This window comes from Mustelus asterias, chromosome 15, assembly GCF_964213995.1.
Source record: "Mustelus asterias chromosome 15, sMusAst1.hap1.1, whole genome shotgun sequence".
In the NCBI taxonomy this organism is placed as follows: domain Eukaryota; kingdom Metazoa; phylum Chordata; class Chondrichthyes; order Carcharhiniformes; family Triakidae; genus Mustelus; species Mustelus asterias.
The window spans coordinates 35,027,574-35,053,591 of NC_135815.1; the positions used below are offsets into that span (position 1 = coordinate 35,027,574).

The 26,018-nt window shown below is 39.6% G+C and overlaps 1 protein-coding gene across 2 annotated transcripts in view; it reads left to right on the forward strand.

Moving 5' to 3' along the window:
* The window catches only part of rab3gap2 (RAB3 GTPase activating protein subunit 2 (non-catalytic)), a 90,728-nt gene that overhangs the window by 47,660 nt on the left and 17,050 nt on the right, over window positions 1-26,018 (forward strand). For both annotated transcript variants that reach the window (XM_078229761.1, XM_078229762.1), the window contains exons 13-27: window positions 314-453; window positions 1,888-2,104; window positions 3,363-3,506; window positions 4,609-4,691; window positions 5,463-5,527; window positions 5,614-5,704; window positions 7,324-7,451; window positions 7,728-7,941; window positions 8,883-8,980; window positions 10,333-10,438; window positions 12,247-12,407; window positions 13,007-13,220; window positions 15,767-15,937; window positions 20,506-20,612; window positions 23,673-23,739. In XM_078229761.1, the coding sequence (XP_078085887.1) occupies window positions 314-453; window positions 1,888-2,104; window positions 3,363-3,506; window positions 4,609-4,691; window positions 5,463-5,527; window positions 5,614-5,704; window positions 7,324-7,451; window positions 7,728-7,941; window positions 8,883-8,980; window positions 10,333-10,438; window positions 12,247-12,407; window positions 13,007-13,220; window positions 15,767-15,937; window positions 20,506-20,612; window positions 23,673-23,739 (2,006 nt within the window). The remainder of the gene's footprint in view (window positions 1-313; window positions 454-1,887; window positions 2,105-3,362; window positions 3,507-4,608; window positions 4,692-5,462; window positions 5,528-5,613; window positions 5,705-7,323; window positions 7,452-7,727; window positions 7,942-8,882; window positions 8,981-10,332; window positions 10,439-12,246; window positions 12,408-13,006; window positions 13,221-15,766; window positions 15,938-20,505; window positions 20,613-23,672; window positions 23,740-26,018) is intronic.

Consider the following 26,018-nt stretch of genomic DNA (forward strand, 5'->3'; position numbering starts at 1 on the left):
TCCGTCAGCTCCTTCCCTTCCAGGCTGGAAATATTTGGGTTCTCTCCTCATCCCTAGTAACTCAGACCATTGACACTAGAGATTGGCCTTGTGGCTCTATTGCACTGCCTTTTTAATGTGTCTTGCCAACCTGAACTGGACTCCAGACAACAGGTACTGTCTGACCAGAATGCTATTGAGTTTGGCCTGCTTTTCCAAAGACCCGTATTTGAGTACTTCTTCACCACGTTACAGTGATGGAAATGATTGCGACGTTATTATTGCAGCTGTTTGTAAGCTATGCTCATGTATTTTTCTAATTGTTATTTTGCAGGTTTGGTATTCCAGATTCTCGTCGGCGTGGAGAAAGTATCTGCCTGTCACCTTGTAATACCCTGGCAGCTGTAACAGATGATTTTGGCCGTGTCACTTTATTAGATGTCACAAGAGGTGTAGCAATACGTATGTGGAAAGGTGGGGATGATATTTTGTCTACAATTAGTTTAACAGTAATTGTTTGAAAGATGACGTTCTGATGTAATTTTCAGTTTTCTACTTCAGAGGTTTTTTATTTGTTACTATTCAATATGCTTACAATTGTTCTTTTAAAAACAAGTTGTTTGCAGTGAACTTTCTCCTGTTGTGATGAATGAATATTATGTAACTGGGAACCAATCATCCTACTAGATAATTTGGATTCTTTACAGAAGATGTACTGCAGAATTTTCATCAACATAGTAAATTTTGCTTTTGGATATATAAAGTTTTGATGACATTAAGTTTATAAATATGATAGAAATAGGACATTCCTGACAGTAAGCAGCTGAATGTGGACTGGATCCCACATGGTAACTCAATAGTGACCCAACTAATGGTTACTTTTGATTATTAGAATCATAAGGTGGTTTACAGCATTGAAGGAGGCCATTCAGTCTGTTGTAAGTGTGCTGGCCTTCTGAAGGAGCAATTTATCCTTGCCTTTTTCTATGTAGTTTGGCAACTTATTTCTTTTTGGACAATGATCCAATTCCCTTTTGAATGTCTCTATTTAATCCTCTACACACTCAGGCAGTGTATTCCAGATCCTAACCATTTGCTGTGTGATTAAGTTTTTCCTCATGTCACCATTGCTTATTTTGCCAATTACCTTAAATCTGTCCTCTTGTTCTCTATTCTCCTGCAATTGGGTACAGTTTCTCCCTATCTACTCTGTCCAGACCCCTCTTGATTTTGAATACCTCCATCAAATCGTCTTTCGATCTTTTCTTCAAGAAGGACAGAATCAACTTCTCCAATCTTTTTATGTAACAGACGTTGCCCTGAATCTTTTCTGCACCCTCGCTAATGTTTTCACAACCTTCCTAAATTGTGATGCCCAGAACAGGGTGCAGTACTCCAGTTGAAGCTGAACTAGTGTTTAATACAGGTTTCATATAACTTCCTTGCTTTTGTACTTTATGTCCTGTAAGATCTGGGGGTCACTCTAATCCCAACTGTAAGACAATTACAACTGCTAGTGTGAATTGGGAAAGTTAGCTAAAAGGAACCTGCAGTGACTATTAATTTTGTTCCTAATTATCATTTCTGAAAGCCTTCTTGAGCCAAGGTTAAACTGACTGGGCTACAGTTGTTAGGCTTATCTTTACAACCAATAAAGGTGTAACATTTGCAATTGTCCAGTCCTCTCGTACCATCCCTGAGTGAAAGGCATTATAATAGGAGAGAGGGAGAGATGCGATGCATTGAACAATCTCAGAATTATACCCTTGGCACTAATATCTAGTTGGAAGCCACTCTTGCTATTTGGCAGGAAATGAAAATGTGTCAGAGAATTGAACAAATGTTTCACCTGAAACACAATCCACTTTTGTTGGCTGCAGGCACGAATGCTTTTGTTTTGTTTGCTAGGGTACCGTGACGCACAGGTAGGCTGGATCCAGGTGTTAGAAGATCTTCACGAAAGAGAAGCAGAGAAAAGCAATTTCTCTCCTTTCAGCAGTCCGACAGGCCTCAGGCGAGTGGCTCAATTCCTGGTGATCTATGCCCCAAGGAGAGGAATCCTCGAAGTGTGGAGCACCCAGCAAGGTCCAAGGGTTGGGGCGTTTAATGTAGGAAAGCACTGCAGGTCTGTATTGTGGAATATTATCTGAAATCAGTATGTTTATTGTGCGAGTTTGCTAAGTGCTTTATTGTACAAAATGAATGGGTGGGGAATGGAGAGGGATTGTCATTTTAGACCTCTTCTGCAACTTAGTATTTATCATGTTTTAGAGAATATTGTACATTTTTAAGGAGGAGAAAGAGGCTTAATTTGTATTTTTTTGTGAGAATAATGTGCAGATTCTCCAGATTTTAACACCTTATATTCCACCACAGAATTATGTACTCTTTCAAACTGTGCATCTTGTGTTATCCAATAAAATTACCGAACAGAATAGGCACAAATTAAATGGCACCCTTATATTTCCTTTCAAACAAAATACACTGTTCATCTCATTTGTGAATTTTTTTCAATTAAACTTCATTTTTGCTTTCTTGGATGACACTACATTTTTACAGATATATGATTTTTTTATATTTGGAGATATACACTTAAAAAAATACGCACGCAGGGACATATTTTATTGTAAGAGTTTCTTCTCAACATGCAAACTTTTAAGATTACAGGAATCATTATATTGATAAAACTTTCAATGATAAAAGGGTTCCAAAATGCAAGTCTTTCTGCTGTGTGTAATATTCCAGACCAGGATACAACCCAAATTTCTTTAGCAAAGAACAGATCAGAATTTGGAACAAATGTGCCATGTTAATGATTTGAACAAGCAATAAACATTAAGTTCCTGACATTTGAAGGAATTTGTAGTCATTATATTTCATAAATGGTATAAAAATGCCTATACCTCATGGGGGATGAAATAGGTGATTTCAGTAGGCTGATTAGATAGATCAATTGTTCTTTAATTTTTTTTAGGCTGCTTGCAAAAATCTCCAGCTGGTGGACTGGGGGAATTCCTAACCTCAGTATTGATGATAAAGGGAGGTAACAGGTAGGAGCTGGGCACCTCTGTACATGGAGGACAAGATAGGAGAACAATATGTACCAGGCTGACGCTGTGTATCTGTGGGTGTCGTGTTCAGTGTGGTTTTGGAGACATCCGTAATTAGGCTGTTGGCCTCTCAGCCAGAATTGATTTCTGGCTTGAGTCAGATGGAGTTGGGACGAGATCGTTAATATTGCCTCAAATTATAAATCATTCACCTAGCGAAATGTCCTGATGTCAAATTTACAAAAGAAAATATATTTATATCTAAATGCTTTGACTAATTTTGACATTGTATATTGTGGATATTTTATAACTCTTAAAATGTGCCCCTCTTAGGTTACTATATCCTGGCTACAAGATAATGGGATTGAACAATGTAACCAGCCAGGGTTGGCAGCCACAAACCTATCAAATTTGTCTAATTGATCCAGTAGATGGCAACGTGAAAACCATCAATGTTCCTTTCCATCTTGCTCTTAGGTATCTATTTTAATTTTGTTCCCTGCAAAGAAAAAGAGTAATAATTACAGCATCACTTGCGGATGTAGTACCTGGCCAGTGCCATTGTAGAATTGCATAGAATCTTGCAGCACAGGACTAGACCCTTCAGTACAGTGGATCGATGCTGATGTTCCACAAGATTCTTCTCCCATCTCACTTGATCTCACTCTATCCACATATACTTTTATTCCTTTCTCCCTCATGTACTTATCTAGCTTCCACTTAAATGCACCAATTTTATTCACCAAATTCGCTTCGGGTAGCAACTTTTACATTCTGTAAAGAAGCTACACCTGAATTCCTTATTGATTTTATTAATGACCATCTCTTATTTATGGCCAGTAGTTCTGAACTTCTCTCAAAATTGAAACCATCTCTACACCTACTGTATCAAATTGCTTCATAGTTTTAAAGTCCTCCAACAAGTCACTTTTTAGTTGTCCTTTTCCTATAAAAATGCGCTCCGGCCTCTGATATCTTGTGATTATTTTCCATTCCCTGTAAACCAGCCACTTGAACATTAATAGGGTTAACCATTGTAGAAGGAGCGATGTGAGATGTGCTGTTCATTGTAAGTGAGCTGATTACGGACCATTAGGCAACCAGTTTAAATTTTCTTAAAAGCTTTTCCTCTCCATAGTAGGTAATTGCTAATATTTGTAGGGCCAAGGCCAGTTGGAAACCTGTTTCACCATCTTATGACCATTTCTTCATATTTAGAATCTTATAATTGGCAGGAAATTACAGCGTACTGAGCAAAATTTTATGCCATTAGTGTTTGAATCACGACTTGTGTCTTAAAATGCAAAAGGTTCAACTTTGTCACTGCAGTCTTAAAGAGGTTAATAAGCCCAAGTTGTTGACGTGGAAGGAATATTTCTACATATGTTTAGAATTATTGAAATGCAGTTTTTTATTTAGTACTTCAAAATTTCTACCCAATGCATGCTAAAAGTATGGATTCTACATAAGTAAATATTTGTAAAATGTAAATTTTCTTGGTGTTTTGATTTTAATGGATGAGAAATCCTTGCACTGAGATTTTTAAAAAAATACTTTGATGCATTGTATTGCTTTTCAGTGATAAGAAGAGTGAAAGAGCAAAGGATATGCATCTACTGAAACGGCTAACTGCTTTGTTGAAGGCCAAAGCCACTAATCCTGGTAGCTATTATATTTAATTACCTGCAGTTGTAATGCATAGTTTATATCATTAATCAGACTTTTTAGTATTAGCAGGAGGGTTAGATTTTAGTACCTTTTTAAATGAAAATAATATTGGCATGATGCTCTGTATAAAATTGTGAACCATTGTTCCAAGAATCTGCAAGTGATTGAGCTTAATCAGAATACAACTAAATGTGCAAGTTGGATTTTGAGGACATGGGCATAATTGTCAATATGTTTTCATACTGACAACTTTATAAATGTAAATTAACAGGATATAACAATAGATTTAAATTTGGTGTATTCATAAAGTTCATGATGCCAAGGTTTGAGGCACTATTGCTTCAAATCATGTGCAGAAAAACCTGCAGGACTCACAGCATTGAGGAGTTAGGCTGTGCAGAACTCGAACCATGTTGGTGTTAATATTCACAGCCTATTTATTCATGTGATTATTTTTAATAATTAATTTTAGATATTTTGATAAATGTTAAGTGAAGCAGGAGCAGAAACGTGTCTGGGATGGAAACAGTATTGAGTCAGCCGTCTGATGTAAGCAGCACCTGATACCTAATTCCATTGAATGTCACTGAAAAATCAGGGACTGTGTATCGCAGTGGTGAATCAATACTGCCCCACTTACATTACCGCCCAAGACAGATTCCTATCCCATAATGTTCAAGTCAGCAACAGTGTTTATTGCTATGAATGCTTGCACCTTTCATTTCACTGATGTTATAATCTGTCATTCTGTGTCTATATTTCCAGAAAATTTAGAAACTGAAATAAAGACACACCTTCTTGATATTAAGTATCCTGCCATGAAAAAACAGGTAATTACACGGTTTTATAAAAGTAATTACTCAAATTCTCGTCCTACCTTTTTGTAATTTCAACATTTTATTTCTTATAAATACAGGCCTTAGAAAAAATGCTGGCGAGTAAAAATATCCCATTATCGTGTTTAACAAATTTAATCCAGGCATTGTTGGACAACTTAATGAATCAAGGTAGGTGTAAACTGAAATAAGTAAATATGCAATGATTAAATATATGCTTAGCATTTTTTTTTGCATTCTCATTGTTTTCGTCTTTGCTCTAGCAGTATTGGGAAATGTGTTACTCTATTTCCATACTTTTTTTTTGTGACTTAAGTGGTTATTAAATAAGTTTGGCAATAAGACATTTGTAAACATTGGTCACATTTCAAACTGACATTTTTCATTTATTTTAAACCACAGCTAAAATAATGCGACCAATCCTGGGTACCTTGTTTCAGGGCGGATGGAAAGGTTCTGAAACAGATTTATTAGAGTGTTACCAGGGATGAGGGACTTGAGTTGCATGCAGAGAATAAATAAGCTATGATTGCTATACTTAGAGTGGAGAAAATTAAGAGTAAATTTGATCGTGTTCTCTCAAATAGAACACTGTTGTAGAACAGTTACTTCACACTGTTCTCCAAGTGAATTATCTTGAAACAATACCATGACGCTTGATTCCACGATCACCTGCTCAGGCTGAATCAGACAGTATACACCCTTGGTTTGATCTTCAAGCTTACCATGAAATGACTACATTTCAAGTTGACTCTCTCCCTTGTCTCCATTGAAACCTTCATTTATGCTTCTATTTCCTCTATCTTTGTCCTTTCCAAAGTTCTCCTAATTACCTTGAGTATACCTTGCAAAACTTCAACCTGACTAAAGCACCACTGTCTGCATCTTGTACCATACTAGGTTCCATTCTCCCACCACATTAAATTCATTGCTCTCCACTGGCTTTTTAATCCTTTACTCCACTGAATTGAAATCCTTTGTTTACACATGCTTTCATGTCTTGTTACTAATTTGAAAATCTGTTTTAGCCTTGTGCATACAATTTTAACCTCCAGTGCATTTTCCCATCCAATCACTTCTCATTTGATGGTGGAATCTAACCAACTTGGCCCCATCTCTGGAGATTTAGTGTTATTTGCTTAACTACCTGATCCCTGCTGTGAAAGCCTTCTCAATCCTAACATTTTTGTTCATCTGTGTCAGCTCTGCAAACTCTCCTACTTCCACTTGCTACCCTCATTTTCCCATGCAAAGCACTTTATTGTTTTATTAATTAAATGCATTCTGTAAATGAAAGTTGTTACTGTTGGGTCCTGCAAAATGAGCCACACTGGCAAATAGAATATTGATTTGAATCTCAGCTGAAGGATGATAGCTTTTGACAATGCAGTCTTCCCTCAACAATACATAGAAACATGATTTTTTGGGTGACATGTTCAGGCCCTGGTCAAGGATGCTGAACATTAGCAGGTGATGCAGGGAAGCAGGGTATCAGAGCAGAGCACGATAGTGACACATTTGTAATCGGATGGTAATAAGGTCCAGAGTCCTGGCCAATTATTCCATTCCGAACAGTGGCACTCTAGTACTTGTACTGCAACCCATTTGAGATCTGCTAATTCAGCACACATCATTGATTAAACATGGGCTCAGCTGTACATGTTTTTTGGGGGTGTTATACTCTGAGCACTTATTTATTGAAGCAAAAATGACCAGCAAAGCATTTATCATGAGTTATTACTGATTGTCCATTGATTGTAATAGCTCTCCCTCACTTGTATCTTTATTAGATCCTGAAAGTGTGGATGAAGGATTGTTGCAATTTTGTCTCAGCCAGTTGAAACTACTTCACCTTTATTCATGTGTAAGCAAGCTCAACTCTGAGGACCTTGAGCAGGGTGAAGCCAAAACCAGCAACGTGAGTAGTTGAATGATGGTGCATTCAGTGCAATTGAATGGGAATAGTCTTGTTAGATATTATTTTTTTTAAAAATCAAGTTGAAGCTAGAATTTGTTTTAAATTCTATTCTCACATGTCCTCCCAATGAATATTTTGAATATAGGAATATTTTGCAAAGAATGAGGAATTTGGGTCTCAGAATACTCTGTAGAAATCAAGCATTTATAGACCACGGTTAAAATTTATATCCCATTTGCTCCTTCTGTCTTTTTTTTTGTGATGTTTGTCGTGCAGGACTTGGCTACGTTGCTAAGACTGGAAGAAAAAGAAGTTGTGAAAATTCAAACACTGCTCGATAATTATAGACAAGGAAACACCAGAAGTACAGTTCATTTTGAGGAGGATCAAAACTGCAAACTTCCAATCCAAACATTCCTTGAATATCTCGAATATGAAAAAGAAGTTGTCAATGTGAAGAAAATGAATGAAGTTGAATGTGTGGCTTTGGGTGAGTCTGCATACATTCTTGTGATTTGTGTACATTAGATGTCTTTTGTAGTGTGCTGAATACATACAAACTTATTGCATAAAAATCCAACCACTTGGTAATTATCATTTAACCAAAGTGATAAACCATTTACCTTGAGGAGCATTATTAATCATTATGAATATTTCTGACAGCATTTAAGTGCATTTTCCAGATTGCAATATTTATATAAACATAACATGTTACATAAAGAAAAATGGTTATGTGAAACTGGATAGTAGATCTGTATCCATCAGCAACACCTATCATGAGTTTTTGACATGTCATGGCATAATACATTACCACAAACTTTTTTTTGCCATTTAATAGAAAATGCACACTATAATCGGAGAGCCAAGTATGGTGAAAAATATTTTAAAATAATATGAAATAGAAGCAAATCTCAAGTTGAGAAAAAGCTTGGCATTTATGAAGGGAAAAAAAGGCCATAATGTCACAGTACAAAGTGCAGAGAAATTTATGGTATTTTAAAAAAGTGAAACTTGATAAATGTACTTAATGGAACGTTGTATGGCATTGACAAATAGAAGGATTAATGTAATATTTAACACATTTGCATAATTAAATTGGAAGCTAGGTTTGACTATGCATTACTTACTAATGATCTCTGAAGTTACCTCTCACAGTAGGTGGTGCAGCAATCTATAACATTCAATTGCTTGGAAAATTCTCAAACACAAATTTGTACGAGATTTATGTGCATGCACTTTTTCCTCAAGTCTCTAAGCTGTATCTATAAATTGGTTCTTTCTTGACTTTCCATTTGGTACACTTGATGGCATTTCTTCATTACGGTTAATATATGCTGCTTGGCATTTGAGTGAATAACAGTAATATCAAGTTTAACAGTCCAAGTGAAATGAGGTTTAAATGTTCTTTCGCATCTTTCCCTTCTGTTGCAGGCAATTTCTTTTTCTGGAAATGTCTGTGTGGGGAAAGTTCTGCAGAGGAAATGTGCCGTTTGCTGGAGTCTGCGGGAGCCAAGCCTCAGCAGTTTTTAGTAAGTTTCTAACTGATTTGACTGCATATAGATGACAAGAAAATTGAAAAAGAAATGTAGGTTTACTGAAGATCATATATTTAAGTTTAATCCCCTCCTCTGAATTTGTTTTCAGTTTGTAATATGGTATTACTGGTATGTGAAACTTGATGAACTGTGTATAAGGAAACCTAGCCCATGGCAAAATTGCTAGCAGTCATGCACTGAAAATAACTCTCTTCGCTCAATTTACAAATATTAAAAGGTTATGAAACATTCTGCTTTAAAGGTCTGCAACCGTACTGAGCACCCATTTCTATGGCCTGAATTTTACCATGGGTTTTTTAGGCAGAGGTGAGAGCGTGAAATTGCAGGGACAGGTTTCCCTTCAGGTTTCCGTCCATCCCCATCTCACAATGACTTTATGCTGGGGCAGGCAAGGCCTTGGACTGGAAGCCTGCCCTTGCCCAATTGAGGCCCTTAAATGGCCAATTAATGGCCACGTGAAGGCTGTTTCCCACCCAACCTTCCAGTGAACTCTGGACCTCCCTCCACCCTGGAATCCCAATTTCCTCACTCACAACTCCCATGCCTTCCCTACCCATCCTGCCCTGGAACCCCTGACACTTGCATTTTCCTTGGGTTGCCAGACCTGATCTCAGGCGTCCTGGTGGAGTTCTTTGTCTGATCACTGCAGCGCTGCAAGGGCTGGAGAGCTGTTGGCAAATCTGATTGGCTGGCAGCTCTCTGAGATGGGTCCTCCTCCCGAGTGAGGAACCGGCATCCTGCCTAATGCCAATCTATGATTGTTAGAGTGTAAAATGGCAATCCTAAAAATTCAGGCCTATCAATATTGCTCAAACCTGTCAACTCCATTGTTGTTCGAAATATTCTGTAAATTCAGATAATTAAACTTTTTTTTAGTTGATGATTTTGATGATTTATCAATGAACCGGAAGCAGTATTGAACATTAGTACTGAATGTTGTTAATTTCCCATGACTTTTCTGATGGGAAGCCTCTTAGCAAAGTATTTGTCGAAGTACAAAGTACTTAGTTTTAATGAAAATGACAAAAGTCTTGGCCATTTTGATTGAACTAGGATGTGCATTAATTGACTGCATTTTAGCAGCCTATTATAATGGTCTTTTTTTTCACCTACTAATTGTGGTTTTAATCATATTGAAATTAATTCATGAATATTTCCCTTGCTAACAATTTAACTATGTTTTGGTGTTATTCTTTTGTGTCAACATTGGAACATGATAGCACTTGAATTATTTTTGATATATATATATTGGAGATTACGTAATGGCAAGCTGCTGGGCAGTTTTTAATAATGTTTTTCCCCTCTATTGCTCTGTCTCTCTCCAGTCTTTGCTGCTCAGTATGTGGCTCTTCAGGGAGAAAGAAATTCTCAAGAATCAGGAATCAATTAGCTACCTCCACATTACGTTATCTCTCTTAAACAAGATGAAAGGTGAAGTCCCTGATATTGGTTATCAATAAGCCGTTTGTGGTTTATTTTGTCAAAGTTATTGAAATTATTTGTTTGAAAGATTTTGGGGTTTACTATTCGCCGAATCCTAACTGAGCCAGTCATTTCAACATCTTGGCTGCAAGAGGACAGAGACTGGGCACTTGGACTGGTCCATCTGGCCTCCCAAAGCCTTTGAATCATCAACAGAGCTCACTTGATGAGTGTTATGGAACACTCACCACTTTTCTGGCTGAATGCAATTACGACAACACTCGGCTCCCATTCTCAAGGGCAGAGTCCTTGATCAGCACTCCTGTTACTGGACTCAGTATCCACTTCTCCCTTATTGTCACACTGTGACTGCAATATGTATGACTGCAGTATGTACACTCTATAGAATACACTGCAGCAACTCACCAAGCTTAATTCAAAAGCACTTACCTCCCCTGCAATCTCTTGTCAAAGAAGAGGATAAAAGCAGCAATGTTTTGAGAGTGCTTTCATGCTTCCTTCAAATCACACACCATCCTGATTTGAATGTACACTACTGTTTGTTCATTATTGCTGGATCAGTATCCTGAATTCCTTATTAGCACTATCACCACAAAGACTGCAGTGGTTCAAGAAGACCACCTACCCCCACCTCAGTTCACCTAGAAATTTACAATGATTGCAGCTTTTCTTTCATTACCTACAACAGCGATAAAGAAGATAAAAAATAATAATGACCCAATATATCTTTTTATATCAGTCATTTTTGTTCCTGTCAAAGTTTTGTACAGAAACTACTTTGGAAATTTATTTTGGGTGTAGAGATAAATAGTTTATTGTAATTTGGTCTATTTTTGGAATAATCAAACTTGTCCATCACTTTTCTTTCCTATGAATACTAACTGAAAGATCCTAGGTGTTCCCATGAAATACTTCTATAAAATGAGTTTTGATTCTGATGCGGTATCACCACCCAGGACTATTTACCCACTGTTTATTTATCTTGCAGTCAAGAAAAATGAGAGCTTTAGCCCTTTTTAATATTGAATCTCACAGAACCATAGAAGTTGTACGTCATCATACATGAGGTTATGGTGGAGCCCTTATTTCCCATGTTTTTTTAAAATCAATTATTTTTAATCTGTGGCTTGTGGTTACTGGCCTGCTTGCAAGAGGAAACTATTTCTTCCTATCTGTCATGAGCCCTGATAATTTTTGATACCTCTATGGCCCTTAACCTTCTCTGCTGTAAGGAGAACAATTCCAACTTCTTCAGTCTTCCCACATGACTGAAGTTCCAATTCCCTGGAATCATCCTGGTAAACGTCCTCAATACCCCCTCCAAGGCCTTAAGGTCTTTCCTAAAGTGTGATGTCAAGAGTTGAACATAATATTCCAGAGAAGGCCTGATCAGTGATTTGTAATGGTAGAACCATGGAATGGTTAGAACATAGGACTGAGTGGCCTCATCTATAGCTTCAATGTCCTTCCTATTCCTCCAGTTTGTAGAACCCCTTGCCTCCCCCCCCCCCCCGCCACCAACCCTCAACTCTTCCCCCACATATATATTTTATTTAAGTTATCAGCATTTATTTTGCTTCAAAGTTAGCAGTGTAAAATTAAGCATATGTAACTGTGTAACCAATGGATTCATTTTTGAGTGCTAAGTACCAGTGGTATGCATGCAAAACTAGTTGTAGCTAGCGCTTGTGTGTATTTGCCTGGTAATACTGACTCGTCCATAGGTGGTTGCATTAAAAACCACAAAGTCTGGAATTTTAATCTATTTCTAATTTGAAATTCATGTTTCCTTGCAGGTGCCATAGATACTTCATGGGACCTTCAGTCAGTGTCTCCATGGTGGCAACAAATGCGCACTGCTTGTGCACAGGCAGAGAATATTGGAGCTGCACTGTTAGCTGCACTTGTGGGAAGGAGTGTAGCTATCAGTGCAACAAATAGCCTGGCTGAAAAAGAGGTAAGTAGAATTGTTGTCAGTTGTTACACGTGTAAACAAAGCAGTAACCCATTCATTCGATAGTGCCAGTTGCAGCAATTATCATTATGTGATCTGCTGGTGGAAGATGGTTATTTTGCAGAGCTGGTGTGTGCCACCGCCAATGTTTTTGTTCGTTCCGGTGGATATTTTTTAAATCCCGTGCTGTGCCTGAGGATTATTATTCACTCCTGTTTGAAAATTGGCTGGCTGTTATTTGGAAATAAAACAGAAGAAATTACTTCTTCATATCCCTGATCCTTGAGGGAGCTGCAAGGGTTCAGTTTCAGTCTAGAATCTAAATTGGCAGTGCTTTGTGGAGAGAATTGAACAATATAAAAATCTGCATAAGTAAAAGGACTGCCGAGACTGAAGAAAACTTGGCAGGAATCGGGCAGTTGAAATAATGACCACCGGTGTCTGAATGATGGATTTGAAAAACTGGGCAACCTGAACTAATTTCTGTTGCTGGGATTTTTTTTTTGTTAACTTTCTTAAAGATAAGTTGAACTTTCATCCAGTTTTTCTACTCCTTCGCTGCCTTATATCTAACTTTGTTTCCTCTTTTGTTTTCCCAACAGCTGGAAGTTATGGCTTCAGATGGAATGACTGATTCTTGGGAAGCACTGTCTCTCGATATGGAACACTGGAATCTGATGCTGAGACAGCTTGAGGATTGCCTTATTCTGCAAACACTGCTGCACAGCAAAGGGAGCAAACCACCCAGCACAACCTGCCATCATTCTGAGGCACTTGCCAGCATTTCCGTAAAAAAGCTTTTGGAAGGTGGCCGAGGTAGGAGCTCTACTCATTGCGTGCACTCATAAATCTTTGGTCATGGGTATTCCAAGGCCAAGGAAATGGTTTCTGATGTCCCCCACCCAATCCTAAAGGCAGCGCCTGACTTGGACACTAGCAATGCTTCGAGTGGTTCCTGCAGTCATTAAGCAAAATGGAAGAATAAAACTGATGGTACAGTCATGGGCTATAGTTATACTCTTAAATGTCAAGCTGAAACTCGTTGAAGGCGAGCAGCGTAAGATTCTCGCCAAGGAATGAAATACTGAAGAGTCTCACATTTCTTGGCTTTAGTGTGTTTGAGTCAGATTGACCTTTGTGCTGATTCACTCAGAAATAACTTTACAACCACGCAGCTGTATATTAATATTCCTGGTATATGGTCTATTACTCATGCTGTTTATATTGATGCCAATGTTTGGGTTTTAGTTCCTACCATGCTATTTTCATTTTGTATTCTCATTATCACATTCTCACTGCTTTTTCTCCTACTTGTCAGTATTTTAATTTTCTTCTGGAGAAGGGTCCTTTAGACGCGAAACGTTAACTGTTTCTCTCCACCGATGTTGCCAGACCTGCTGTGTTTATCCAGGGTTTTCTGTTTTTATTTCAGACTTCCAGCATTCGCAGTATTTTGCTTTTATTTTAATTTTCTTCTGCCATTTCTAATCTTTGACTTTGGTTTCTGGATTTTGCCTTGGCAACTCTTCGTAACTAATTTTCTCCTTTTGACTTCTCTTTTTTGTTTTCTCCAGTTCAATAATTTTTGTTTCAGCCCTGTAAAAGCTAATTGCCTTTGCCTTTAGAGACATCTGTGCCACTGACAAGTGATCCCTTTTACCTGCTATAATTGAAATACTGGTTCTCAACTGAAGGTTCACTCATGTCACTCCTCAGTTTCCATGGTTGAAAAAATTTCAGTGAAGGACTGACGTATGTCTAATTGTGAAAATCAGGGGCTTAAAACTTGACACTCTGTTGAAGGGTTCAAATGCTGAGAATGGAGGAAAAGTCAAGCCTGTTTTTTGTTCCCTCAACATTCTATTCAATTACAAAGATGTAGTTAATGACTAAATCTATAAATCGAGAAATTGTTCATCAGAACATGTTGTGGAGAGAAAGCTTTGGTTAAATACTCACTCACCAGCGCATGCAAATTTTCTTGTAACCTGTTTGTTGGTTATGCAAACATTGAAATTGCATGCTCAACTAAAATTCCAGGAGCCTTATTGAAAATTATTGAAAAATTGGTAATATTGCCGTTAGTCTTAATCACCATTCTAGAGTCTGGCAATGGGAAAATTCCTGAGCTTTAATTGTGAAGGTGATGAATTACAGGCAAGTGTATGCAAATGTATTTTTCCTGTTTCCTATTATATTTGAAAACTAACAGTTTGAAGTGCTAGATAGAGGGTGGATCTTTCGGCCATTCATGCCAGCAGGATTCTCTGGCCCTGCCAATAGCGCATTCTGACTCGCAGGTTACCTGGCGGCATGGGGTGGTTTCAATGAGAAATTCCATTGACAGCGGCTGGACCAGAGAATCCCACCCATTATGTAAAAGCTAACAAAATTTAGATTGAAAAGTTACCACTCGCCATACCATTCATCCCCATCTTAGCAAAATCATATAGGAGGCGATGGCCTAGTGGTATTATTGCTAGATTATTAATCCAGAAACTCAACTAATGTTCTGGGGACCCGTGTTCAAATCCCGCCATGGCAGATGGTGGAATTTGAATTCAATAAGAAAAAAATCTGGAATTAAGAATCTACTGATGACCATGAAACCATTACCGATTGTCAGAAAAACCCATCTGGTTCACTAATGTCCTTTAGGGAAGGAAACCTGCCATCCTTACCCGATCTGGCCTACATGTGATGTCAGAGCCACAGAAATGTGGCTGACTCTCAACTGCACTCGGGCAACAAGGGACAGGCAATAAATGCTGGCCAGCCAGCGATGTCCCACAAACGAATAAAAGAAAAGTTAATACTGGCCAAGTCGCTGTATTACTCAACTAGATGCGTGTATGTTGTGTTACATTTTATTTGCTTCTTGCAATAGAATTTGGTTAGTCTTAGTTGTTGGTGACATTTAAGGTCAATTGTGAAACCTCGTTCAGCCCTTCTATATAATTTTCTGAAATGCAGTGAATTTCTAATGATAAATTTGACCCTTTACTTTATGTTCCATCCATTTGCAGTATTCATAATTAGTTCTGACTTAATGAAGGTTATGGGTGGGATTTTCCAGCCATGCTCATCCCAAATCCCAAAAGTCTGCCCGAGGTCAAACGGACCTTTTCGTGGTCCTTGTCCTGCCTGCTATGATTTCTGTGGTGGGCGGAATGGCAGAATTCCAGCCTATGACTTGATCACTGTTTGTGAACTCCTCAATATGAGTAATCTAGTGCCTGGAGAAAAAAATCACAATAATATCTTGAGCCAGTATTTCCCAAAGGTTTTACATTTCATTAACTTACATGTATTGTTCTGTGGGATATTGTCATTAACAATCTGTATCTGTTTATCTTTCTCAGGAGTCGTTGCTGATGGTGTGGCAAAATGGATTTTCAAACTAGATCTTGTTCCAAGCATTCTGAAACAGGTCCATCAATCCAAGAGATTAGAAAATACAGAAGAACAGGCAGAAGGGGAAAGCATTCCGATAAGTGAGAATTTCAAAGAGCTTGGTCTGGAAAGGATACTTGGTAAGAAGCACCTAAATAAATGTGTTCCATTAATTCCCATGGAACATTAATGATTAGATTGCTTGATTAAGAACTATAAGGTTACTAAAAAGATAATGTATAATACATTAGAAGACTATTCAAGTGTTCTAAATCATATAGATAATGAAGGACCTTGAAATTTGTTTTTAATCCGGTTGTGTGGCAGACCAGAACGTGTGGTTATTTCACTACTCTCATGAGACAATTAATAATCCTAGATATAGCTCCTCAGCCAGTATTAGTGACAAGCATTCATCTACAGTATCTATTTATTTGTTCACCAATACTTGGCTTTCTTTGTGTTATTCTCCAGCTAAGTGAATATGTGGGCAGTCACCTACCAGCTCTCCATAATGAATGCACTGTAAATAATTGTTAAGAGGGTATATGAGAGCTTGAGTGACTTCCCTCTTATTGAGGATCTCTATTTTGCTTGTTGAATTAAAGGTGTTTCTAACCTCCAGTTGAAAGTTTCTACTGATAGTATTGATAAAATTGGACTTAGGCACGTGGGAAGCCACTGCCACACTCCGATGTCTTGTGAAACTGTTATTAATTTGCTATATTTGTAAAAGTTTAATGCTTTCCGAGGAGCTTAGTACCATTTTTGATTTTTTAAAAAGAAATCATGGTATGTGGCCATTGTTGGTAAGTCTAGCATTTTGCCCATCCATAATTGTCTTGAGTAGGTGTTGGAGCCATTGCCTTCACCCCATGAAGTCATGTGGTGTTGGCAGACTCACATTGCTGTTAGGGAAGGAATCCTAGGATTTGACCCAGCGGTGATGAACAAACAACTATATTTCCAAGTCAGGATGGTGTGTGACTTGGAAAAACACTTGCAGGGGTGATGGTGCTTACATGTATTACTTGCCCTCGTCCTTGTAGATGGTCACGGTAACTGATTTGAAAGGTTTTGTTGAAGCAGCTTTGGTGAGTTGCTGCATTGCATCGTGTAACACTGCAGACATGTCCATCTGCGGTGGATGGAGTTGCTTCACCCCGGATAGTTTCAAATTTCTTGAGTGTTATTGGAGCTACACTCATCCAGCACAGTGGGGAGTGTTCCATCAAACTCCTGACTTGTGCCTTGTAGCTGGTGTAAAGGCTTTTAGGGAGTCAGGAAGTGAAATTTTTGCCACACGATACCCAATCTCTAACAGGTGAGGATGGTTGGTCCTAGAACACTGCCCTGAGGAACTCCTGCTGGTGCTGAGATGATTGGCCTCCAACGATCACAAGCATCTTCCTTTGTGCTAGGCATGATTCCAGCAAATGGAACTTTCCTCTGATTCCTATATACTTCAGTCTTAGTAAGGCCCCTTGACATCAAGGCAGCATTTGACCCAGTCATTTTAGCCTTACCTCTTGAATTCAGTTCTTTTAGTCCATGTTTGGTTTGGAGCCATTTGGAACCTAAACTGAGCATTGACGAGCATTTACTCAAGTTATTGGTGAGTAAGTGTCCCTTGATAGCACTGTTGACAACATCTTCTATCACTTTGCTGATGATTGAGAGGACTAATGGAATGGTAATTGACCAGATTGGCTTTTTTGTAAAGTACATACCTGGGCAATTTTCAACTTGGCTGGGTCGATGCCAGTGTTGCAGCTGTACTGAACAGCTTAATTAGAAATGTGGTAGTTCTGGAGCACAGGCAGTAAAACCAAGTTGATGTCGGAATCCTTAGCCTTTGCTGTATCTAATACTGTTAGCCACTTCCCTATATTATGTTGGGTGAATCTAATTGATTGAGGTCCAGCTTCTATGATGATGGTGACCTCAGGAGGAGGCCAAGAAGGATCATTCACTTGACACTTTTGGCTGGAGGCAATTGCAAATGCTTTAGCTTTGTCTTTTTCCTTCACATGCTGAGCATCACCATCATTGTGGATGGGAATGTTTTTGAAGCTATGTCCTCTTAGTTGTTTAATTGTCTTCAACTATTCACAACTGGATGTGGCAAGATTGCAGTGCTTTTAGTTCTAATCTGTTGGTTGTGTGGGACTGCTTAGATCTGGCTATAGCCAGTTGCATCCACTGCTAAACATGCATGTAGTGCCTGTTTGCAACTCATTTTTAGGTACACCTGGTGCTGTTCCTGGCATGTTCTACACTTAATATTGTACCAATGTTGACTCCCTGGCTTGATGGTGATGATAGAGTGAGGGATATGGCAGATGCATGCAAACATATGGATTAGGAGCAAGAATAGACCACTCAAACCCTTGAGGCTGATCTGATTGTAACCTCAATTCCACATTCCTGCCTACTCCTGATAATCTTTCACTCCCTTGCTCAGCAAGAATTGATCTACTTTTACCTTAAAAATATTTGAAGGCTCTGCTTCCACAGCCTTTTGAGGAAGAGAGTTCCAAAAATTCTCAAACCTTAGAGAATTTTTTCCCTCATCTGTCTTAAATGGGTGAGCCCTTATTTTTCAACAGTGACCCCTAGTTCTAGATTCTCCCACAAGATGAAATATCCTTTCAAATTTCCACCTTGTCAAGAGTTCTTAGGATATTGTATGTTTCAATCAGGTCGCCTCTTGCTCTTCTAAACTCCAGCAGATGGATACATGCCTAATCTATCTAATCTTTCCTCATAGACAACCTAGCATTTCCAGGTATTAGTGTAGTAAACGTCCTCTGAAATGCTTCGAACATAGTTACATCTTTCTTTAAATGTCACCAATACTGTACATAGTACTCTAGATGTGGTCTCACCAATGCCCTGTATAACAGAAGCATAATCCCCCTACTTAAGAATTGAACTCTCCTCGCATGAAATGATATTGTTCTATTAGCTTTCCTAATTACTTGCTGTACCTGCATTCTATCTTTTGAGGTTCATGCACTAGGGCACCCAGATCCCTCTGCACCTCAGAGCTCTGCATTCTCTCACCATTTAGATAATTTTCTTTATTCTTCCTGCCAAAATGTACAATTTCACATTTTCCCACATTATACTCCATTTGCCAAATCTTTGTCCATTCACTTAACCAATCTACATCTTTCTGTAGCTTCCTAATGTCCTCTTTACAGCTTACTTTCCTACCTATCTTTGTGTCATCTGAAAATTCAGCAACCGTATCTTTGGTCCCTCCATCCAAATCATTTATATTTATTGTAAAATGTTGAGGCCCCAACACTGATACCTGAAGCATATCACTCATTACATCTTACCAACCAGAAAATAGCCCATTTATGCCAACTCTCTGCTTCCTGTTAGCTAGCCAATCTTCTAAGCATCCCCTTACACTGAGTTTTTATCTTGCGTGATAACTTTTGACATGGCACTTTATCAAATGCCCTCTGGAAATTTAAGTACGGTGCATCCACCGATTCCCCTTTATCCACAGCACATGTGACTCCTTCAAAGAGCTCCAATAAATTGGTTCAACATGATTTGCCTTTCACAAAACCATGTTGACTCTGCCTAATTACCTTGACTTTTTCTAAGTGCTATAATGTTTTTAATATCTTCTAACGTTTTCCCTATGATAGATGTTAAGCTAACTGGCTTGTAACTTCCTACATTCTGTATCCCTCCCTTTTTGAATAAAGGAGTTATATTCACTGTTTATCTCAGTACCACTTCAGTGGTGATCGTAATTTTCTCATGTTCCTCTTGCCCTTCCATTTCCTGATGTGCAGTTATTTCTGGAACGTTACTTGTATTCTCTATAGTGAAGACTGATGCAAAATAACCTCTTCAGTTCATGTGCCATTTCCCATCTCATGACGTCACATATTGAGGTGGAATTCATATCTGCTAAAATAAAAACAAAATACTACAGATGCTGGAAATCTGAAATAAAAACAGCAAGTACTGGAAAAACTCAGCAGGTCTGGCTGCATCTGTGGAGAGAGAAATAGAGCTAACCTTTCAAGTCCAGAATAACTCCCCTTCTGAATGCCTCATTGAGAATCAGTTTTGAGTTACTAGGTCTATTCTGAATCTGTTTCATGACAATGCCAGGCTGTTGCTTGACCAATCTGAGGGGTGGCACTCCTAGTTTTGGCATAAGCCCCCAGACATTACTGGGGGTGACTTTGCAGGGTATGTTGAGCTAAGTGTGATGTTATCTTGCCCAGTGCTGGGTGGTGTGTCTGGTTTTATTCTGAAAGGAACAGGAATAGATCATACAGCTTCTTGATCCTGCTCTGCCACTTAAAAGAGATCATGACTGACCTTCTGCCTCAACTTGGTCTTCCTGCCCACTCCCCACATTACCCGAGAGACCAAAAATCGGTTTATCTCAGCTTTAAAAATATTCAACTCAGCTCTCAGGAAAAGAGAATTTCAAAGATTCACAATGCTTTGAGTGAAGAAATTTCTCCTCATCTGAGTCCTTATTCAGACAATGGGCCCCCAGGTTCTCGGGTTTTTTTCATAGTAATTTAATACAACTTGAATGGTTTGCAAGGCCATTTCAGAGCTTGGTTATGGGTTTGTCTGGAGTCCATAATGGGTAAGGACAGCAAAATTCCTTCTCTAAAGGACATTAGTTTGCTCTTGTTTTTAAAGGTTTTTATTGTTACAGAGTTGCTTCAGCTGGCTTATGAGCGATTCCCCTGCAGTCTAGAATCAGATGTTCTTCATGCTCATTGTTGTTGGGAGTATGTGGTACAATGGAACAAAGATCCAGAGGTAAGGACAATACACAATTCTTCAGATTTGAATTTGAAGCATTGCATATTATTAAAATCACAAAGTGGCTTCTTTATGTTGCACTAAAAAAAATGACTGCCTGAAAGCTAGTGCAATTCTCCAGGAACAGTTACAATTCAGTATTCATATATATCCTCAGTCCTATTTGTATTTATGTTATAAAATGACTGTTAACTGAACAACTGTACTTTTGGAGGGATAATCATTGTTACGGAAAGTGGCAAAGATGATTTTCAAGAACATCCCTGTCTTATTGTATCAAAACAGTGTTTGTTTTTAATACTAGATGGAAATATAATTTTAAAAAATCAACATAATTGTGCCTTTAATTATGTAAACAAAAGTAGATTCCTTATGAAATTGACTGTTAACTGCGAGGAGCACATTTATCTTACAGAATGCAGTAACAGACAACTCACAGAATTCCCATTAATTTAATGAGTGCTCGAGCAGCAAATGATGATTAACTCAGTATTTGAATTTCATTATACAGAGCCAGAGTTCTAGCCAATAATATTATGAGTGAATTCTGAAACTGAGATTGGAATGTTAAGTTTTCTATTAGTATGCTATGCATTTTGGATAGACATAGAATCATAGAATCTTGAGGCAGAGTTCAAGCAGCTCTTTGTTCCAGTCATAAATGTGGAGACCATGCCCTGTCCTGGGCCTGATCTACATGAGCCAAGCTGATTGGAGAAGGGGGAGGTTCCTCCTCCAAGACTTGAGCTCATTTGCATCTTAGCCAAAAGGCCGAGATGCCGCTTTAAAAAATTGCTTCATATGAAACATATGAAGGTTCAGTGTAACCTAATGACCTCAACCAAGTGCGGCCGACCATGGGCTGCCGACCACACCACACCCGATCCCAGACAAAAGGCCGAAACCATGCCGACTTGTTTTTTTTAATACTTTTCCAATTCAATCAAATCAAATCCAATTCAGAGTCTCAACAAGTTGAGACATTTCAGATCCAGGCTGACAAGACAGGGCAAGCGACCAAACCACCCTGTCCTGGGCCCGATCTACATGAGCCAAGCTGATTGGAGAAGGGGGAGGTTCCTCCTCCAAGACTTGGGCTCATTTGCATCTTAGCCAAAAGGCCGAGATGCCGCTTTTAAAAATTGCTTCATATGAAACATATGAAGCTTCAATGTAACCTAATGACCTCAACCAAGCGCAGCATCCTCTCCATACTACACTTGATCTTAGCCAAAAGGCCGAGAGAAACCATGCCGACTTGTTGGAATTCTTTATGGTCCCTCTACTGCCGACTTCCTCACTTGGAACATTGGCCGCAATTCCCCTATCCGCGCCCGCCACTTTTCTGGCGGGTCTGGCCAGGAGACGTGCATCTGCGGCCTTGAACGGGGATTTGCGCATGCGCCGGAAACGCATGCACATCTCCCAGAGCCGGCGGACAGTCGCCGGCCAGATCACGCTGGAAACCAGCAGGAAGGCAGGTAAGTAATTTAAATCTTTTTAAAATCTATTTTAAATATGTAGATTTGTTAATTATCGGAACCTAAAAGGTCCCGATCGAATCTCCCACCCCGCCAGGAGTACTTCATTCCGGCAGGGTTCAGGCTAGCTCCCCACAGTTGGGGAGCTGCCGGGAGACCCTGCCGGAATGAAGGGGGGCAATCGGGGGGGCCCCCCCAGGGTGTCAGGCAGCAGGGGGGTGGTGCCCGCTGGGCATGGGCACCCTGGCAGTGCCAGCCTGTGCCCCCTGGCACTGCCCAAGGGGCAAAGTGCCCATGCCGATGGGCAGTGTCAGGGGGCAGGGCCCTAGGTGCGATTGGTGAGGTTTTGAGGGGTCCCGCTGCCACTCTGCATTGGGATTGGTCTGGGATGGAGGGAGGGCAGCAATTGGGGAGGGGGGGGGGGGGGTGTTGGGGTGTCAGGGCTGGCCCGGGAATTGTTGTGGGGGCCGTGAGGGGGGCTGGAGGGGCAGCACTGCGAGGGTCCCAGGCTGGCCAGCAAACAGGAGTTTGACAGTTTGGGGCCACCGCGCATGCGCAGAGCTCCAGAACTGTCAAACTCCAGTGTGAATAGGCCCCGTCCCCCTGGGTTTTTAATGAGAATCACGACAGGGACCTCTTCAGTGCACAGCGTGCAGAGATTCAGGTGAGACGCTGAAGTGTCGCGATCTAGAACAGTTTTCTTGCCAATTTAGCACTTTTGGGAGAATCACCCCCATGATCTCTTGCCCCCAAGTCAGAACATTTGCTGAAGCTCTTATCCATTACTTTGTCACCTCCACCTTGAGAATGCCAATGCTGTCCCAATTGAGCTTTTATGGTCCGCTCTCCATCAGTTTCCACTCATCCCAAATATTAGTTTCTGTTTATTACTATGCAGCAACTCCTGTCCATCAATCAGCCCATTGCTCGCTTTGACTTCCAGTCCACCTTCACCTCAAATTTAAAATATCATCTTTATGCTTAAATCACTTCATGGTCTTGCCCCTGCCAATGTCTGTAACCTTCCTTAGCCCTACAACTCTGAGAATTGTGGATACCACCCCACAATTTGCTTTGTGCAATTATTTGTGGCTGTGCCTTTAACTGTCAAAATCCTAAACTATGGGATTCCCTGCAGAAACCACTCCTATTTCAATGCCCTCTGTGACGAAGGTTTTAGTCACAACTCCTTACACTTGCTCCTTTTGGTTTAGTGGTTGTTTTTCATCTGATTACGTGTCTGTGAATTGCCTTGTGACATTTTTCTATGTTAAGCCACCTATCCAAATGAGCATTGTTATTGCATGTGTCCATAGAGTTTTCAGTGAAAACTTCATGTAGCGGTTTGCACTTTGGATGATATGTGGTTATAAATGTACAGTTATTTTTAACATTTTTTAAAGGCTTTTAATACTCTGTCTATATTCTGTATGAATTGTAAATAGTTTTTGATGTCTAAAGTTTATACATAAAACATAATTTTATAAATATTTGACTTTTTAAAATGGGCTTTTCTGGTTTAAAAGTAACTAAATGTTGTGATTTCACAGAATATACTTTGTCTTTTGACTTCTAGGAAGGCCGTTGTTTGAGCATATCTGTGGACCATCTGAAATGCATTGGCAATGCTCATGTTCAGCGTGGTTAGTACTTGTTATGGCTAGCATGCTATACATACTGTTTAAGTACATAAGATAGGAAATATTAGTGTGAATCTGGGAGCAAATGCTCTGCAAAGGTCCTAATTCCACCTTAAGGACCATGTCCAGGGACAGTTTTCAATTCTCTTAAACCCAGAGCTATGATACTTGTTAACTCCATTACCCCAAACCCAGTTCTTTGAAGTCCATTGCTACCTCCTCACCCTTCTTGTTTTCAATTTGCTGTTTTTGCAGCTGTTGAAAGCTTGCTACCTACAAGAAACTTCCCATCGCCCACCATCATCTTCATACATGTCCCTCGGTTTCACAAAAAGAAATAAGTATTAAGTAGATTAGTAACCACTATTTAATAATAATCAAGATCACTCATAGTTTTCACAGAATAAATGTACAGAATCACAGGTAAAATCCAGAAGTACCATCCAATTTAATTTATTCAGCCACCTTGAATTTGGTCAGAGACTTTTGAAAGTCAAGATGTGCTGTCTTAACTGGGCAGCCTACGTCAACCAACTTTGTAACTTCTTCAAAGTTCAAGCAATTGGTGAGGCAAGACCATGTTTGTCATTACATTGTACATGGCATGGTTTGGTATTATAAACAGCGTATCATTGGACTTGCTGAGTAGTGATGCAGAAGGGAAAATGCCTATCCACTCAAGAATGGATTGCAATTTTCTGTTCCAAAGTGCAAAGAAAACTTCTTATCAGTTGCTGACAGTAGCAAAAACATCAATACGTGAGTAGGTGCACTGTGATTGGCCCCAACATTGTTAAAAAATCTTGTTGTCCAGTGATACTGTACCATTAGCTAACATGGAGGCCAAGAACAAAAGCAGACAGCAGCAGGCTAACAAGATGAACTGGAGGGAGGCACTATGAGAGATGTGTTATGATGCTGCACCAGACCCCAAAGTTTTTGGTAAGATCTGGCTAGGGACCAATAACTTTCTGTTTAAAGTAGACAGAGTTTGAGATTCAAGACTCTTGTCCAATGAATAAAGCCACAAGATTCCACGGGCTTTGAACAAACATAAATAAACTTTCCAAGGTTAGAAAGATAAAACAATTTACAATATCTTTCCTATACTCTGACATTCAATGTGAATATGAGGTACATGTGAATTAACAAGCAAACTGTGATCGAACACACCACACTGCACAATAATTGGCAGGTGCAACCAAGATAAAGTCCACAGATTTCTCAACGGCCCAATCAGACGTCAGTAAACACTGAGCCAACCAATCTCGTTGAAGATCTGTCTCTCTCGCAAGGGATTTCAGATCTTGCCTTGGAATTCTCTCCAAAAATCGCTCCAACTCAGATGATGTCAACAATGGCCCACCCCATAGGGTTTTAATCTCTTCTCTGAGGTTCTGTTTCCCTGGATTCCAGAGTATTTGCTAAAGCACTAACTCGCAAGCACAAATTCAGCTCTTTGACCGCACTGAGTAAAATACCGCTGCTCCAAAGGAATACCTTTGTCCCAACAGCCCACAGCATAGTGTCACCAAACTTCAGCTGCCTTATTGGAGCTTCAGGACTTCTCTTGACCCCTTGTTCTTAAGTCTGTCAATCACAGTCCTTTCGATGATTGGAGCCTCTTTCTCTGCTCCTTTCTTTGATCCTTATCTGGGACCTCCCCCTCTCCCCAGCCTGGGATATTTTCTCAATGGTGCTCTGCTTCCAATCAGGTGACCTGGGTCATTGCACTGTTTTCCCTTTCTGTGCAGGGGCACTGAGCCTGTCCTCAGTCCAAAAAACTTAAAATCCAGGACTGCACATACACAACCTGCTTCCAGTTAGCAAATGTGCGGAAACTCAGTGATCTGTTGGGTTTGGAGTTCCCACCCTCTGCTTTGGCTTTCATAACAGATGGGAGGGAAATGCTGCTGGTTCAGAGCCTGGCCTGGTAAGCATGGATGGGGTTGAGAGGTTGGAAGAAATGCAGCAGTAGCAGCTGAGCAAATAACCTCAGTTTCAGTGATGAAACTCACATTTGTTGGAGTTGAGTGTGGATCAGTAAAGAGGAGACAGGGGTCTCCTTCTTTTTATTTGCTCAGAATGTTGTTGGTATTGAAGCAAATCAGCCAAAGGTTATTGTTGCTGCTGAGGCTGAAAGTGGATGAATGAATGGTTTTAGCAGAGGAGAATTCGGTGTGATAGGGCTTCATGTGGCCGAGTCAGACCTGGTGATGGGTGGCTAAACCAGTTGTGAAATCAGGACATCAAGTCTGTTGTGACTCAGGTAACCTCCAGTT